This window comes from Xyrauchen texanus, chromosome 32, assembly GCF_025860055.1.
Source record: "Xyrauchen texanus isolate HMW12.3.18 chromosome 32, RBS_HiC_50CHRs, whole genome shotgun sequence".
Taxonomy (NCBI): Eukaryota; Metazoa; Chordata; class Actinopteri; order Cypriniformes; family Catostomidae; genus Xyrauchen; species Xyrauchen texanus.
The window spans coordinates 16636584-16654868 of NC_068307.1; the positions used below are offsets into that span (position 1 = coordinate 16636584).

General features: G+C 38.2%; 1 protein-coding gene across 1 annotated transcript in view; it reads left to right on the forward strand.

The window, feature by feature from the left end:
• Nucleotides 1-2290: 2290 nt before the first annotated feature.
• The window catches only part of LOC127625771 (trafficking kinesin-binding protein 1-like), a 32152-nt gene continuing 16157 nt past the window's right edge, over nt 2291-18285 (forward strand). The window contains exons 1-3 of the mRNA XM_052101129.1: nt 2291-2315; nt 2926-3162; nt 11015-11209. Coding sequence (XP_051957089.1) covers nt 2291-2315; nt 2926-3162; nt 11015-11209 — 457 coding nt within the window. The remainder of the gene's footprint in view (nt 2316-2925; nt 3163-11014; nt 11210-18285) is intronic.

Below are 18285 nucleotides of genomic sequence, written 5' to 3' on the forward strand. Positions count from 1 at the left end.
GTACCTCTTGCCAGATGGCAGGAGGGTGAAGAATTTTTGTAAGGGGTGTGTGGAGTCATCCACAATGCTGGTTGCTTTGCGGATACAGTGTTTTTTGTAAATGTCTATGATGGAGGGAAGAGAGACCCTGATGATCTTCTCAGCTGTCCTCACTATCCTCTGCAGGGCTTTGCGGTCCGAAACGGTGAAAGTCCCATACCAGGCAGTGATGCAGCTGCTCAGGATGCTCTCAATTGTCCCTCTATAGAATGTAGAGTACCTTTCCCTGATACATTCATATGAATTAAAAAAAAGATTGGGCTCATTTTCAAAATAGTGATTATCCTTATAATAATTTGTTTATCTCGGGACTAATTCATTGTGATTTTGGGAATTCGTAATAATGCATTTTTTATATACTATGTGATTTAGAATTGCATTTTTTACTTAATGTGACTATTTTGTACTGCAGGGGCATGTAAAAAATTTTTTAAAGCACTTTTGTTATGTTGCTAACTTTTATAATGGCATTTGAGCAAATTAAAATCTGTGTGTGTACGTGTTTGCTTGTGCCCATTGCCCATAAAGGCCCGCTGACAGATGCAACATGTGACCAAGCTGCACGTTCACAGTCCTAAGGTCTCCTAGGAGACAACCGGTTCAGAATGCATGTGGCTTTCTGCCAAACACATGCATTCTGAACATTGAACTGGCCCCTCCCCCTAACTTAAGCCATAATTCAAGTGTTTTTTTAGGACTGCTCTGATAGGCTGTAATAAATCCTTCTTTGTTCCTCCTGTCTCTTTTTCCCACTTTCTCCTATTTTTATCTCTCACTCTCTCTCTCTTTCTGTTGCACTCCCTCCTTCTCTGTATCTCTGGAGATGTGAAGAGCCCTAGAGACACGTGAAAGAACACATGTAGGCACTGACGGCAGGAGTTTGGTTGGCAGAGAGTCCAGTAATGTGTACAGTCACCTTGAACTAAGTGAAAGAGTGACTTCAGACTTTGGTGGATATACAAAAAATCATCAAATAAACTGCTCAAGCTTGATACATTTTTTTGTTTAATTGTTGTTATCTCTCAGTTTGGATTGAATTATGAATGCTGGTGAAACATTTGTTATCCTTTTTTTCTTGTCAAAACAATTATACATGCAATATAGTGACACTGTGGGGTCATTTTCTTTCCTTGTTCAAAAACATACAATCTGGTCATGACTCAGAAGTCATGAATGACTTTTAGTCTACAACCTGAATTATTGAAAAGGGGGTCATGTCATTTGATATTGGACCTGATAAACATTTTCACTGGCACACAAGCTATTGTTACTTGAGGCCCTATCCAGTTACACATCAATGGCACATCACAATCAATGGCCTACTTATAACGAACATGATCTGTTTATTCAAGACATACGAAGATATTGCCTTGTATATTGCACTAGATATATTTACTCACCCTCAAATTACCACAACTTTACTTTCTTACTTGGAACATGTCAAGTCATTTTTATTTGTATAGTGCCTTTCACAACACACATAGTTTCAAAGCAGCTTTACAGAATATCATGCATTAATAGAAAATGAAACTGAAATATCTATAATGTCTTAGAGTCATCCTTGTGTAGTTTGATCAAATACGATTGTGAAATGTGTTTAAAAATAAGTAATTAAATAATAAATGTATTTAGAAACCCAGTGAGCAAGCCGAAGGCGACTGTGGCAAGGAACACAAGGTTAATCGAAAACAATTACCTTGGGAGAAACCAGGCTCACTGTGCGGGCCAGTTCCCCTCTGACTAACATCATGAATATAATGCCAATGTTACTTAATTATGTATAGTGCAAGTCATGGTTTAAAATCATTAAACTAAGTAAGTGATAAGGGTCAGTGTTTAAAGAATGTTTTTATAAAAACTGTAAGATTAATAACTAATGTCTTCGAAGTCCATCCTGGATTTACTGCAGAAGTTCACGTAGATGCAATTTTCCTTGTTAGTTGGCTGATGAAGGCATTTGTTAACAATTAATTGATTGTCTATGTATTACATTATAAGAGTGTAGTCCATCATTAGACAAAGGTGATGCAGGCAGAGATCAGTGAGGTGCATCGCAGTTCAACCAGATGGTAATTTCGGTGAGGTCTATCCTAACTCCAAGGTTCAGGCAATGTCATATGATTGGAGTTGGTTTCTCCAACTCCTTCAGTTCATCCTCTGAAGTCCATTGTAATAAACTGAAGTGTGTTTGGATGGCAGTCGTCATCATGTAGACATGACATGTAGCAGTGGAGTCCAACACAAAGCAGGAATGGAGCTGGATACGGCTGGATCTGGTTGAGACAGGGAAACAATTAGAATAATATTAGCATAGATGCCATTCAATTTATTGCAGCGTAATAGATCATGATCAATGTTTCCGGTTTCTGGTTCCGGCAGACCTAACTTAAGCAGCATAATTGTGAGTTAAAGTATAAATTAGGTATATGCCTGGCTAAATAGATGAGTCTTTAGTCTAGACTTAAACTGAGTGAGTATTTCTGCATCTCGAACAGTGTTAGGGAGACTATTCCATAGTTTAGCAGCCAAATATGAAAAGGATATACCTCCTTTTGTGAATTTTGATATCTCTTAGCTGAAAAATATCCTAACTGTTCTTTTCCATGCAATGAAACCATATTGTGACCAGGGGCTGTCAAGCTCTACAAAATACCATAAAAGTTGTCCATATGACTCATGCACTTTATCTAAATAGAGAGAGAGAGAGCACAAATTCAGAAAAGTAAATTCATTTTCTTTTAGTATTAACAGCAGTGTTAATCTCTAAAATATCTGTCTGTCCCTAATAGGTTACATGAGGACGTGTGCCCTGAGTTTGTCTGCCTATTCCACACCCATTGTCTCATCCAGTAAGGGCCAGCACAGCAGTCTGTTGAGGGTTCCAAGCACCCATCACCCTGAACCCCATCGAGCCTGTCACACTGTCTCACTTCCCTGATCCTGCATTTTCTCCTCCTGCCGGCTCCCCTCAGCCCTCCCTGGAGCCCCAAGGGGCCCTCATTCTCCATGGAGAGCAGGGAGAGGGATGCAGGACCCTCGCCCAAGAGCACTGCCTCAGTCCTGGGAACCTGAGGGAGGGTGTTCTGCCAGTACAGGGTTTCCATGATGTCTCAACTCTCACAGGTACAGTCAGGGATTTTGTAAGACCTTGTTTATGCTGGTTAATGCTTGTTTGGTGATGGTCTAGCTGGTTGACTAGCATAGCCATGCTTTTCACCAGCTAAACCTTGCTGGTTTAGCTTGTTTTTTGTTTGTTTGTTTTTAATCCCATTTTCTCCCAATTTGGAATGCCCAATTCCCACTACTTACATAGTGGCATGGTTACTCACCTCAATCCGGGTGGTGGAGGACAAGTCTCAGTTGCCTCCACTTCTGAGACGTCAATTCACGCATCTTATCACGTGGCTGACTGTGAATGACACCCCTGAGACTCCCAGCATGTTGAGGCTCATGCTACTCTCCACGATCCACGCACAACTTACCACATGTCCCATTGAGAGCGAGAACCACTAATCATGACCACGAGGAGGTTACCCAATGTGACTATACCGTCCCTAGCAACCAGGCCAATTTGGTTGCTTAGGAGACCTGGTTGGAGTAACTCAGCACACCCTGGATTCGAACTTGCGACTACAGGGGTGGTAGTCAGCGGCAATACTCGCTGAGCTACCCAGGCCCCTGCTGGTGAAGCTTGTTGACCAGCATGGTTTTTCTGATGAAGCTGGTTAAGCTAGTTTAAAAGCCTGGTGGGGACACAAGCACACTAGAATCCCATGCTGGGGGACCAGTACCCAAAACACAATATAAGCTGATGACCAGCAATGCTGGTCTTTTCAGGAGGATATTCATATTTCTGCAACATAAACCCAATGGCCAAATAACAGAATCTTCCATTCCACTTGTTGGAAGTCTGTGGGTCTGTTCCAAAACTAAGTGAGCAGCCTCTGAAGGCAGCATTTTAAGGTGTCATACTGTAGACGTGCTTCCAAGGCGAAGGCCGTTCCAAAAGGTAGGCATCTCAATTGTGCTGCCTCATAAGATATCTAGTTTTGGCCAAATTCTAAGGTACCATTGTATGAATACAATGGTACCTTAGATTGTGTACCTTACCCAGGTACACAATCCCAGAATGCACCGTGATAAGCTCGGTGAAAGATAAAAAAATCCAACATGGCTGAAGACGAGAGAGACATTTTGAATCCATTCCAAACTGAAAAGTGTTGATAATTTAAAAAAATAAAAAATATATATATACTGTATATAAAACTGACTATTTTACCCAAAATGTGTGTGTGTTATGCATATTTATCCTTATTAGAGTAAAATCAGTTGTATAAGTCAAGCAAAACTCCAGATAACAGTGAGGCACTTACAATGCAATTGAATGAGGCCAATTTTTGGAGGGTTTAAAAGACAGAAATGTGAAGCTTATAATTTTATTATAGCACTTACATTAATTCATCTGTTAAAACGTATGTATTTTTTTGAGCTATGAAGTTGTTTAAATCAAGTCAAGTCAAGTCAATTTTATTTGTATAGCGCCTTTCACAACACACATCGCTTCAAAGCAATTTGGCATCAGTTCATCCTCTGAAGTCCATCATAATAGACTGAAGTGATATATGGCTGGCACCGGCTGCATTTAGTCATCATCATTCAGCGACATTTAGCAGTGGAGTCCAACATGAAGCAGGAATGGTGCTGGATCCAGCCGGTTCTGGTGACCTCAGGATAGGAGTCCCGAGGTTGAGACAGGGAAACAAATAAAAAGATGTAAGCATAGATGCCATTAAATTTATTGCAGAGTTAGAGATCATGATCACTGTTTCTGGTTTCTGGTTCAAAAAATAAATCATTGTTTTTATAGTCGTTTAAGGGTTTATGGCATTATGTTGTCATGGCAACGAAGTTAGTAAGGTTAGAAAGGTTAGTAAGCAATTTTATCACAATAAGATCTTGTTAACACACATATTGTTTACATCAAACAGTGAGTATTTAAATGTTTACAGTTTGGCCCATTAACCGTAACACAGATTTTTTTTTTTTTAAGAAAAGTAGGAACAAGTAAAAAGTTTATTTATTTTTTGGTAATGAACATAATGCCACACATGCTGTTGATTGAGCTTAACTTGTATTGAACCCAGAATATTCCTTTACAGGTGTGAGTAATTTCTGCAGCACTAGTGCCACCGAACGGAATTGCAAAAATAAACATTGTTTTTAAACAAATTTGCTAATACGCAACCGTCTAATGCTGATCGAACAAACAGATAATCCCATCCTCAACTCATGCTATTGGTCGAGCCAATTTTGACAGGTCACTAAAAACAAAAAGGAATTTGTATTGCACCACAGAGACAGTGTTTACACTTTTAGAGAGAATTAACCTATGGATGACTTATAGTTATATCTGCAAATAATGTTGGGATAAGAGAAAGACTTGTTAGCTTCTATTATGTATTTAAAATATTTTTTAACTGCCTTTCCAATTTGATGAGTTTAGTGATACATTGCTCAAATGTTGACGGCGCATTCTACAGTGTTCAGTATCACCTACAGCTCACTGATATGAGTTTGTTGTTTTACCTTTAGAACAGAAAGCAGACAAAGGCAGGAAGGTGGGACAAAGTACGGTACCTAAGGAAGTACTTATATGTGTGTTGCTCCATTCGTTTCTAATTATGGTCCATTGTAAAAGCTCAAAGTGGGTGCTGTTTAAGCAATGTCACACTCTCAATCGAGCTATTGATCAGAGGAATCAGTACAATTTCGAGTGTGCTATTGCCTTTATACAACAGTTTAACAAACAAATATATCAAACATCACATTGAACAATTTATATTTCAGACAAAAAATTGTTCAGCTAGTTTGTGCATTTTCTTCTCCACCAGTAAAAAAAAAGTCTCTCATTATTTACTAACCCTCCTTTCTAACATTTACTAACATTCTTTCTTGCTGAACACAAACAAAGATTTTTTAAGTCCATACAATGTAAGTCCATACAATGCAAGTGAATGGTGATCAGAATTTTGAAGGTCCAAAAAGCACATAAAGGCAGCATAAAAGTAATCCATAAGACTCCAGTGGTCCGTATCCATATCTTCAGAAGCGATAAGTGTGGGCAAGAAAAAGATAAATATTTAAGTTCTTTATTATTATAAATATCCACTTCTAAACTGCCCTCCTAAGCGCTCTTCTCTCCTAAGAGTTCTTGTTCTTTTCTTTTTGGCGATTCACATTCTTCATGCATGTCGTCACCTACTAGGCAGTAAGGATAATTTATAGTAAAAAATTACTTAAATATTTATCTGTTTCTCATCGACACCTATCATATCGCTTCTGAAGAGATTTAACCACTGGAATAGAATGGATTACTTTTATGCTTCCTTTATGTGCTTTTTTGAGCTTCAAAATTTTGGAACCTGTTGGATTGCATTGTTTAAACCTACAGGGCTGAGATATTTTTCTTAAAATCTTTTTTTTTTTTTTTTTTTTTTTTAAGCAGAAGAAAGAAAGTCATACATGTCTGGGATGAACTGAGGGTGAGTAAAGGATGAGATAATTTTCATTTTTGGGTGAACTATTCCTTTAAGGAAACAAATCATTCTCGTTTAGTTCCATTGTTTTGGTCATTTGTCTCCCCCTGCTGGCTAAAATATGTATTCTGCAGAAATGATCAGTGAATGAATCTCTTTGGTGAAAGGATTTAAAAGACTTGAGTCACTGCAATTTATTAAATTCCCCACCACTATTTTGAGATCCACAAAATGCAGACATGCAAAGTGATAGAAATAGTAAATTGTTACAGTACTGTTAGAATAAATTCTAGCACTCTTTAAACACCACTTGAACACCAGTGAATTTCGAGAAATGGAACTGACTGTTGTATAAAGCTATATTAATAGTATTCAGCATTGTATGTGGATTCCAGGGTATCCTCATTACAGAAACAGCTTAACCATACTCTTCATTTAAGCTGCTGCCATTAATTTAGACCTTATATCTTTTAAATAATCACTGGCTGTAACATAATTCTTGCAAATAACAGTTTTTTTTATTTAGTTTTGTTTTTTGGCTTTGAAAGAACCTTACTGGGAAAATGTGCCTTTATGGCAAGCCCTTATAGCTTTTTACTCATTCGCAGGATATGAATTGTTGATATTAACAATTACATTTTCACTAGTTAAAATGCTGATTCTTGATTTCAAGAATGTAATTTTCACAAGTGGAAATGCCAATTTTTTATATCAGTAATTACATTTTCACTTGTAAAAACTTGAATTCTTGATATCAACAATGATGTCATCACTCACTAAAATACTTTCTTAATATAAAAAATGGAAATTCCAGTAGTAAAAACTATAATTCTTGATATCTGTAACACAATTCTTACGTGTTAAAAATAAATTGTTACATCCATCCATCCATCCATCTTCAACCGCTTATCCGAAGTCGGGTCGCAGGGGCAGCTGCTCCAGGAAGGGCTGCGGCCTCGGCCGTGAGGGAGGCAAAGCAGTGGGTGTGGGAAAAGTTCAGAGAAGCCATGGAGAAGGACTTTCGGTCCGCACCAAAGTGCTTCTGGAAAACCGTCCGCCACCTTAGGAGGGGGACACGGGGAACCATTCAAGCTGTATACAGCAAAGATGGGACGCTGTTGACCTCAACCGAGGAGGTTATTGGGCGGTGGAAGGAACACTTTGAAGAACTCCTAAATCCCAACACGCCCTCTATGGTAGAGGCAGAGCCGGAGGATGATGGGGATCAGATTCTATTTCCCTGGGGAGGTCACTGAGGTAGTCAAACAACTCCGCAGTGGCAAAGCCCGGGGATTGATGAGATCCGACCAGAAATGCTGAAAGCTCTGGATGTGGAGGGGGTGTCATGGATGACACGCCTCTTCAACATTGCGTGGAAATCTGGGACAGTGCCTAAGGAGTGGCAGAACGGGGTGGTGGTTCCCTCTTCAAAAGGGGGATCAGAGAGTGTGTGCCAACTACAGGGGTATCACACTTCTCAGCCTCCCTGGTAAAGTTTACTCCAAGGTGCTGGAGAGGAGGGTTCGGCCGATTGTCGAACCTCAGATTGAAGAGGAACAATGCGGTTTTCGTCCTGGCCGTGGAACGACGGACCAGATCTTTACTCTCGCAAGGATCCTGGAGGGGTCTGGGAGTATGCCCATCCGGTCTACATGTGTTTTGTGGATCTGGAGAAGGCGTATGACCGGGTCCCCAGGAGAGACTGTGGGAGGTGCTGCGGGAGTACGGGGTGGGGGTCCCTTCTTAGGGCGATCCAATCCCTGTACGTCCAAAGCGAGGGCTGTGTCCGGGTCCTCGGCACAAAGTCGAGTTCATTCCATGTGGGGGTTGGTCTCCGCCAAGGCTGCGCTTTGTCACCAATCCTGTTTGTGATATTCATGGACAGGATATCGAAGCGTAGTCGGGGTGGGGAAGGTGTGCGGTTCGGTGGGCTGGGGATCTCATCGCTGCTTTTTGCAGATGATGTTGTCTTCATGTCATCATCGGTCCGTGACCTTCAGCTCTCACTGGATCAGTTGGCAGTCGAGTGTGAAATTGTTACATGTTAAAATTTAATTTTTACTAGTTAAAATGGTCATTTCAGATAAATTCCTTTTTGGATATGTGCATAATAATGAGGTGTGCTTACGAGTTCCTTACATACCTGATGAATACCTATTCCAAAAATAAAGGTATGGAACCTCGCAGAGGATACACAAGGGGAAAAGAGAACCGCTCATTCATCTCCACAATCCGTTTCCTCTGTTGTTTATAAACCACACTTTTATTTTTCATATCAATACCACAATGTGTATATTATTTTTATATTTAATAACATTGTATGATTTTGTAATGTGTATAGAGATATGTCCATCTACAGAGCCACAGCAGTTTCAGATGCGGTGTTATTAGCGCCATCTACCATTTGGAGCAACATTTCATATGTTTGTTTGCTTTTTTAGATTTAAAATGTGCTGTTTTTACATGATTTTGATTTGATAATTATCTAAAACGTTTATTGGTAGCCTTTTCAAATCTTTTCAATAAGTTTCCATGTGTTAACATTAGTTAATGCAGTAGGTTTCATGAATTAACAATGAATATTTTTAACAGCATTTATTAATCTGTTAATATTAATGGATAAAACATATCCATCCATCGTCAACCGCTTATCCTGTGTACAGGGTCGCGGGGGGCTGGAGCCTATCCCAGCTAACATTGGGCGAAAGGCGGGGGACACCCTGGACAGGTCGCCAGTCCATCACAGGGCCACACATAGACAGACATACACTCACACTCACCTCCACATCCACATCCACATCCACACCTAGGGCAATTTTTTTTTTGGAGACACCAATTAACCTAGCCTGCATGTCTTTTGGATGGTGGGAGGAAGCCGGAGTACCCAGAGAGAACCCACGCAGACACGGGGAGAACATGCAAACTCCACACAGAAAGGCCTTCTTGCTGTGAGGCGACAGTGCTAACCGCTGCACCACCGTGCCGCTCATTTTAAAAATAAGTAAATGTAGAAATGAACATAAACCAAAATTAACAAATGCTGTAAAATATTGTTCATTGTTTTTCAAGTTAACAAATGTTAACAAATGAAAGTTTATTGTAAGTTTTTACCCATTTTACTATATTATATGTGATCATTTTATTTCCTTCATCTTAATAATGTTACAGAGTACTTAAAAAAGATATAAATAATATTAGCATTTATATAGCATTTAATGTCATATGTATTTAATCATATAAAATTCAAAATAAACATTCAATTACAATTATCAAAACTTACATTGCAAAAAATAAAAGAACAAAATGTAGGAATAAATTATACTAAAATAATTATTTAAACAACAAATGCTTGAGTGACAGTCCAGAGACTGCGGGCCTGAAACTGCTGTGACTTAAGGACGATTTTGACTTATTAGTCAAACCTATTGCTCTGCGGCTCAGCAGATGGAAAATATTGTGTATAATGTATCTGTGTGCAGTTGATAAATGTATGAAAACATGTTCCATCGCTTTACATAAAATCATAGGCTAAATTAATGTTTATTAATGTGTATTAGGAACAAGGAGTAGATAAAAAAAATATATTATGTATGTGAACTTGATTGAGCTCACCTGTGTGTATGTAAAGAAGTCAAGGAAATAATAGTTTTCACGTTTTATTTTTACTTAACATTTGAGAATATAAATTGGTTAAAATTTTTGTTATTATAATATTAATAATTATTATTCAATTATTATTTTATGCACTTTAGTTTAAAATGGGATTAACAAATTTAACAGCCAGGAATGTTCTTTTCGATAATAACACGGTGCTGTCAGGTTTATCTGTCTAGTTGCGCCATCTTGTGGACTTAGGGTACAACGTCAATTTAAATATCTGTTGACTTGAAAATACGAATTTACTTTGAATTCTGATAATATTTAAGGTAAAAAATATAATTGAGTCTCTTAGCCCTGTACATATACTGTGTGTGTATATATATATATATATATAGCTTATATTTAAGATTAACACATTAAAATTTCATAACACAATAATCGAGTGATCTTAAGATAATATTAATCAAACTTAAATTTACTCAAGTTTTATTGATTTAGTATGGTTAAGGATTGCTAACTATAATGTTATGAAATTTAGTTATAAAATTAAAATGCGTAATTAAACAAATAATGGAAAAATGAAGAGACCACTCCAAATGTTTCTTAAATCAGCATCTCTACATGTATGGCAGCCATTCCATTCTAGTGTTTGTGGAATTCCTGCTTGAATTTTTGCACCAGGAGTGGCATAAAGTCACCCAACAGCATTGTGAAAGACTGGCATAGAGCATGCCAAGACGCATGAAAGTTGTGATTGAAAATCAGGTATATTCCACCAAATATGAACTTGAATATGAAGAATGTGAATGGTTCTCTTTCTATTCATTACACACACACAGATCTGTGCTCCAGTGTGGATTTGCCAGAGGTGGAGATAGTCAGCTTGCTGAGGGAAGAGTTGCCCAAATACACTCTGCGGGCAGACCATGTATATGGGTATGAGCATGACGACTGGCTGCACACTCCTCTGGTGCCAGCAGAAGCTGCACTTGGACTTACACAGGAGCAGATTGAGGAGACACTTAAATACTTCTGTAAGTCAACACCTTCCTCCCTTATAGCTTCATAACATGCATTAATACAAATCCTGCATTAAAAGTTTGCAGAAGTGTGTTAATAAAAACAAAGAAGGCCATTAAAGAATCATGTTCCTACCAGGGGCATAGCAGTCATTGTAAAAGTGTGTGTGTGTGTGTGTGTGCATTTTTGTGTTCCTCATCTCTAGATTATTAATTTAGATCAACATCAATGTCGATAAAAAAAATGGATAAATGAGCATTGTTGAAAGCAACTTTGTAGAAATGAACGGAGCCGTGTTGATTAGACTGTCTGACTGACGACCTATTATGTAAGGGTTGTTTCGGCTCATGAAACTCACCTGTGATTGGCTGGATGGTCGCTCAATCAGCCCAAAGTAACAAAACACAAAGTATACTCTATAAAAATCCACAATTTGGACTCGGTATGGGTTTAGCTTGGAAAAGTGCGGGGGACAAATATCACCTGGATGAATATCACCTGGAGTAAATATCATATCAGGTATCATATACATGGTCCAGTGATTTGCCCTTGCAGCAGGCGACTACTAACACACTTCTTATTTTGATTGGTTTCCTGTCATTTAGTAGTTGCATTTCATCAAAAAACTTACAGTACACTTACTAAGAACGCATTACTCAAAATGGTAAAAGACTAGACTACAAACAACCCGTTTGTGCCATGATGGTGATACTAATGTGAAGCGATGTCTAAAATCAAGAATACATTTATTTTAAACTATTGCTTATTGCTTGTTCTAAAATGTAAAAGTTTAATTTCTGAAATATGGCACCTAATACTGTATATGTTCATAGTTTGGCAGTAATGCCATATTAAACCTATTGGAACGTGTTTTGAGTTGGTGACTCATGCTGTTTGTTTTTTAACTGAAGGTGCTAATCCATTGATTTATAATAATAAAACACACTAAATATCCAATAATTTTATCTTGTTAGTAAATCAAATGATCATCCTACAATATTTCTGCTACCGCATATATTCACACTACAGTATGCATACCTCCAGAAAACAGACAACCACATTAAAGCTTAGAAAACTCTTAATGGAATACTAATTGGAGTTCTAATGACTAGATAGTCTTTAAGCCAAAATTACTCTGGTAGTCAAGTGTATACCCACATAATATAATCCCAAGGCCCTTGTTTTGACAGATAAAAAAGAAACAAGAAAATTATTTTTACCAAGTGCGTCAGATTTGACTTCACTTTCTCGCTCACTCTCCTGCTGTGTGTGTGCCTGGGTATTAAGATGCTTTAAGATGCGAATTAACAGGTACCATCGCCATTTACACCTTGACTAATTGTGCTCAGATTTTGTGGAGAGGGTCTCTAATTTCATTACTGCATACATCAATCATTACGTCAGTGTGTTACTGCATGCTTATGAAGTGAACAAAAAGAAAGCGCAAAAAAGTAACGTTTCTGACAATTATATTTGCATTTAATCTTAGTGCAAACAATAAGTTTAGAGCAGAATTCTACACTTGTTTTAGTGGAGTAGCTGTATTAACTGAGATTTAGATGTGTGTGTTTATCATTTGAGACACTTTATGTGATATCAGGCACACTGAAAAAGTTCTGTGAACCTGAGAGAGAGAGATGCTTGCAGCCGATGAACGTGTGGATTCTGCGTTGGGCCAGGAAGGACAATAGTGTGAACGACACACAGAGCTGTGTGTGTGCGCCGGAGAGTGTGTGATGAAAAGCAGTTTTATGTTCTGTCAAATGAAAATGTATGTAAATAAAGTGTTCCGTGAACTGTTCACCCGGCTCCCGTTTCCACTTTACATGACCAAACATACCTGTGACATCTTGTTTTAGCGTAGCGGTTGATTAACAGGTAAAACTTCACCCTAGAACTCCTTGGATTTGCGCTTTTGTAGTAAAAATTATCATATTAATTTTCACGTTCATGTAGTACATGCTATTATAATGGATGCTACATCCCTGAATGTAGCCTTAGTACTTATAAAATGAAAACAAGTATGACAGATAAAAATAGATCATAACTTAGTCTGTCAGAGTGACGAATAAAGATTTTTTGTAGTGCAACCTCTGGTGACACTAGGTCAAAAGTTTTTTAGCTAAAATCGGTCTGTGCCTACTGAAATTGTAATCACTGCCCCCAGTGGCTGCAGCTGGAAGTGCTGTTGAACATATGGGCATGTGTGAACTCAAGTTTCCAGGTTAAATGTCCACAAAGTGGCTCCAAAAGTGAGTTGTGAAGCGAGATAATTTTAGCCGTCAACAGGTATGCATATTTTATTAACCATACGCCCTTACCCAAACCCCAACCCTAAACCTAACCCTTCAGTGTAGTAAAAATTATATCTTAGAGGGAAAATGCAACATTCGAATGATGCTCATCATTAAATATGTGATCACAATTACTTCCTTGTGTCTGTGAGACCAGAACCCCTGTCTCTGAGGCTGTGCTATCAGTAGCAACACCTGAAAAGGGAAACACATTTGAACTGATGCAAAGATGTCTGATTGGAGATGGTGCTTTCAGTAACTCTGCATAATGGGGTTGATTTTAGGGTACTGCACCATTCGGTAGCAAAATGTTTAGTTCATGTGTGATTATGTTGTGGCTACTTGTTGTAAACAATGTGGCGAAATGACCCGCCCCTCACTCTCGTCATTGTTGCCCCGCCTCTGAGGGCTGTACTTCAGCCAGGCTCACAATGGGAGTGGGCAGGAGAGAGGAGAGGTGCAATTTAATAAGCCTCGTTTGGGCAGCAGATGATTCGGCACACATGATGGGAATAAAGCCTCATCACAGCTGCCATTAAAATGCAGAGTACACTTCTGCAAGGCCTGTTGCCACACCCACTGTGTCTGTCTCTTGCTCACCGCGCATCAACTGTTAGCAGCTTTATTTAGTTTATCCCCGTTGACCTAGTACATGACCTCACTGAACCAGTTACAGGAGGCTCTTTTGCCACTGTTGACCACTGGGATTGCACCTCTCCTTTACCCGCCCCTGCTGGAGATCAGGGCCATGCTGTAATCCCCTTCCTCCTGGTGCACAGATGCAAAATTCCATCAAGAAGATTAGCTTCTTACTGCTTAAGGATAATTAGACATTCTGCTGTTCTCAGTGGCTCCTCTCAATGACCTGGCACCCTGCCTCAGACACTCTGACATTAGCACCGAAACAGCACTGCGGTATCTGTTTGGTGCTAAGATTGGATAATTCTAGGCCACTTCAGTGGACCTTTTGGAAACAGGAAAATGTCTGTGTTGGGAGGTGTTCAGATTGAGTTTGTGTACACTCTGACAGGTGGTTTTAAGATTTAAAGGAATACTTTGGGTTCAGTACAAGTTAAGCTTGATCAACAGCATTTGTGGCATAATGTTGATTACCACAAAAATCTATTTTGACTTATCCCTTGTTTTATATTAAAACAAAAATCTATAAAAAATTGACGTTACAGTGAAGCACATACAATGGAAGTGAATGGGGCCATTTTTGGAGGGTTTAAAGGCAGAAATGTGGAGCTTATAATTTTATAAAGCCACTTACATGAATTCCTCTGTTAAAACGTAAAGCTGTAAAGTTGTTTTAAACATAATTTTTGCATCTGACAACTAAATTACCATGTTAGCTGGTGATTTTATCACATTACACACATTGTTTATGTCTTGTGGTGGCTATGCTTTTGAAAAAGTGAGTATTTTAACTTTAAACCCCATTCAGTTCCATTGCAAGTGTTTCAATGGAACCTCGATTTTTGCTTTTTTTTTTTTTTTTTTAAAGACCAGATTATTTCTTTACCAAGATTTTTGTCTATGACGTTTGTCTAATGGCTTTTATACACATACATAGCATTGATTCTAGAAATTTTGATCAGTCATTGATCACAAAAACCTGCAGTGTGGAATAAATCCAAACACTCAAATTAATGTTGATTTTATAGTTTTTTTAAATGGTGGGAAATTAAACTGTTCTGTGGGTGGTCTGCTTGATTTAGGGTGTTCATTTAGTTCTAATCCATTTGGTGAGGAGAGATGCTCTTGTACTTGTGCAGTGATCTCTTTATCTGGGCTATAGCCTAAACACAGCTTTTATTTCTGGGTTAAATATCTAAACATGGTTGAAATTTAAACTGAATGGCCAAAATTGTATCCATGTTTTCTTTTTTGCTTTATTTTCAACTTGCACTTTGAAGCTGGATTTCACAGGTTTATGAACAAATGATTGTCTGGCATAAACATCATATCAGAACAATTTTATAAGTGACATCTGATTTGACTCAGGAAGCTGCTGTTTCTTTTTAGAATAATTTATTACCACTAAGTGATTATATTAAATTCGTTAAATAAATTAGAATCTGATGAAATGGGTCTTTTCATATTTTTTCCAGGATGGGAATGGTTACATGTTTAATTAGGTTTATCTATTAGAGATGGAATTAAGTGAGGTGTAGGACAAATAAGGAAATTGTGATTTTTTTATGTGACTACAAGTAATGGTGATCTTAGTGAAGTTTCCTCACTCTGTGTAGTTCTCTTTTTAAGCTTCTGTTGATGTAAGCGCCAGTGGTTTGCAGGCCAGATTTAAAGCACATCATGCCATTATATGGGGTTACAAGACCTACAATCCACTGTCCACAACTGAAAAATTGATATTGGTTTAATTTAATATTTAATAGATCTTTTTAGACTTGGGCTGGAAAGCAATTTTGACCCAGTTACTTTCAGTGTGTCTGAAGGAGAAATGAATAGGGATGTTTTCAAATTGTCAGGATATGTGGAAAAAATATGGATTTTAACAGCATGCAAAAATATAAATGTAAAACTGAATTAAAGAAAAATATCTGTATTGATTTTCATGTCAGGATAATATAGAGTAAAGCATGGAGATACAGAACATCAGAATCCAACTCTTATAATTTTGCCATTTCTAATTTACAAAATAATAATATTGTTAACATTTTAATTACATTTGGAGTAATCATCAAAACATTAAACTGAGATTTAAAGTATTATAGTAGCATATTGTAAAATGTATATTTAATACTAAATAATGAATAAAAATCTCACATTAGCTTATAATCAAGATTTCAAAAGTTTAAAAACATATTTTTTTCTCAGCCAAGCATGTTAATTTAAACATGTGCTACATTGACAATGAGATTTAGAACACACTGGACATGTGGTCTTTTGAGCGTGGGAGTGTCCATCTGTTTTGCTGCAGCAGTATTATGACATAAATCTGGAATGTACCATATTCTGTTTGTGGGGTGCTCTATCTGCACAGTAGTACGCACTTTTTAAGAATCAAATCAGCAGAATTCTACCATAATATTTAAGCTTCAAAAACTAGATTAAAATCCCTACAAAAATATACAAAAATATTATGTATTTATCTAAAGTTTCCTTTAGCTGTTCTCCCCTCCCCTCATTTCACAGTTGCCCTCCTCCTGTGACTCCAGTGCAGCCAGGTGAGTCTTAGCTGACTTCAGACAAGAGCTGCAGTGACACACTCGCAGCAGATTCTATAACAACTCAGTATGCACACACTGGGATACCAAAATCCTAGAGGACAGTCTATGTGTTCTAAAGGCATGTGACTGGCAACACAGACAGAGATGGATTCAGTATCAGTGTCATAAATCAGTTGGGCACAGACTGCTGTAATAGAACCACAAAGAGAGTGAGAGAAAAATACGAACAGACTGCATTGCACAAAAGACAGCAATCAGAGCAGAATTGAGGTGCAGACATGGATGAAGGGAATATGGAGGTGTGGAGCAGTATGGGCATGGACGAGAGTGAGAGAGACAGCAGCACAAGTCACGATGAGGAAGATGAAGAACCTGAGGAAGATGAGGAAGCCGACACTGAGGGGCTGTGCAGACAGCTGGTACAAGGTAACAGACAGAGAAAGATAGGGAGAAACATATGGTGAAGATGGTTCAGGTGCATTAGAGGGGAGTTATTTGTTGAGGAGAACTAAAAGAAGGAGTTGCATACAGAGAGTGAGTAGAGGGAGAGACTCACCGTGTGAAATGGAGAGATGAATGTCACTATATGATTTATTGGCAGAAGAGGGACTTGCTTGCTGGGGGTCTCGGCAATCTGGACAGGACAGCATGTCAATAAGAGGCTGATTATCATCTGCAGAAAAAAGATCTCCTTCTATGTGGACAGATTATCAGTGGTGTTCCACCTTAAACATGGTTACAGTAGACTTGTACCTGTTTCATAATGATCAAAAAAGGTTTGGAATGACCAGTCGAGGTGACCTTGGTGATATGCATCACTAAAGCTATGTGTGGAGTGGTTCCTGGATACATTTGGATTAAAGACACTAACAAGGCTCAAGCATCTGTACTATTCTGGTTTACCATAGAAACTATGTTTTTGCATTATTGTGGTACTGCTAATATTGTTGGCTCATGCATGATAAATTGATAGTGCTTTTTCTATTTTTTAAGTCACTTTGGATAAAAGTGTCTGCTAAATGATTAGCTGATGTAAATGGGATTGGCAAATAGATTTCAATTGTTTGATGTCTGTTAACCTTCACCTTAATTTGCATTATGCTGTTTCACATGTGTTGTAAAGAAAGACCTTCACATTTATATAGACCTTCCATTTACAGTCTATGTATACGTGTCTTTTCTTCCTTTTATTTTGTGCATTATGCCCTATAGAAAAACCTAACATATCATTTACACTGTATTGATTGTTGAAAGCAAAACATGAACCTAAAACTTAAAGGAATATTCTGGCGTCAATACAAGTTAAACTCAATCGACAGAATTTGTGGCGTAATGTTGATTAGGACAAAAAATATTTTTTTTTCTATAAAAAAGGAAAGATTTGGGTTACAGTGAGGCACTTACAATGGAAGTGAATGGGACAAATTTTTTTTAGGGTTTGAACGCAGAAATGTGAAGCTTACTGTGTCCCGAACTGCCACCTCTGGTGGTCTTTATCCCTCTCGTCAGCTTGATTAGCCTGATTAGGGGCCGGGCATGTATCATCGCAGCCCGGCCCCACCCTTCTCCTTACCATACTTACAATTTTATAAAAGCACT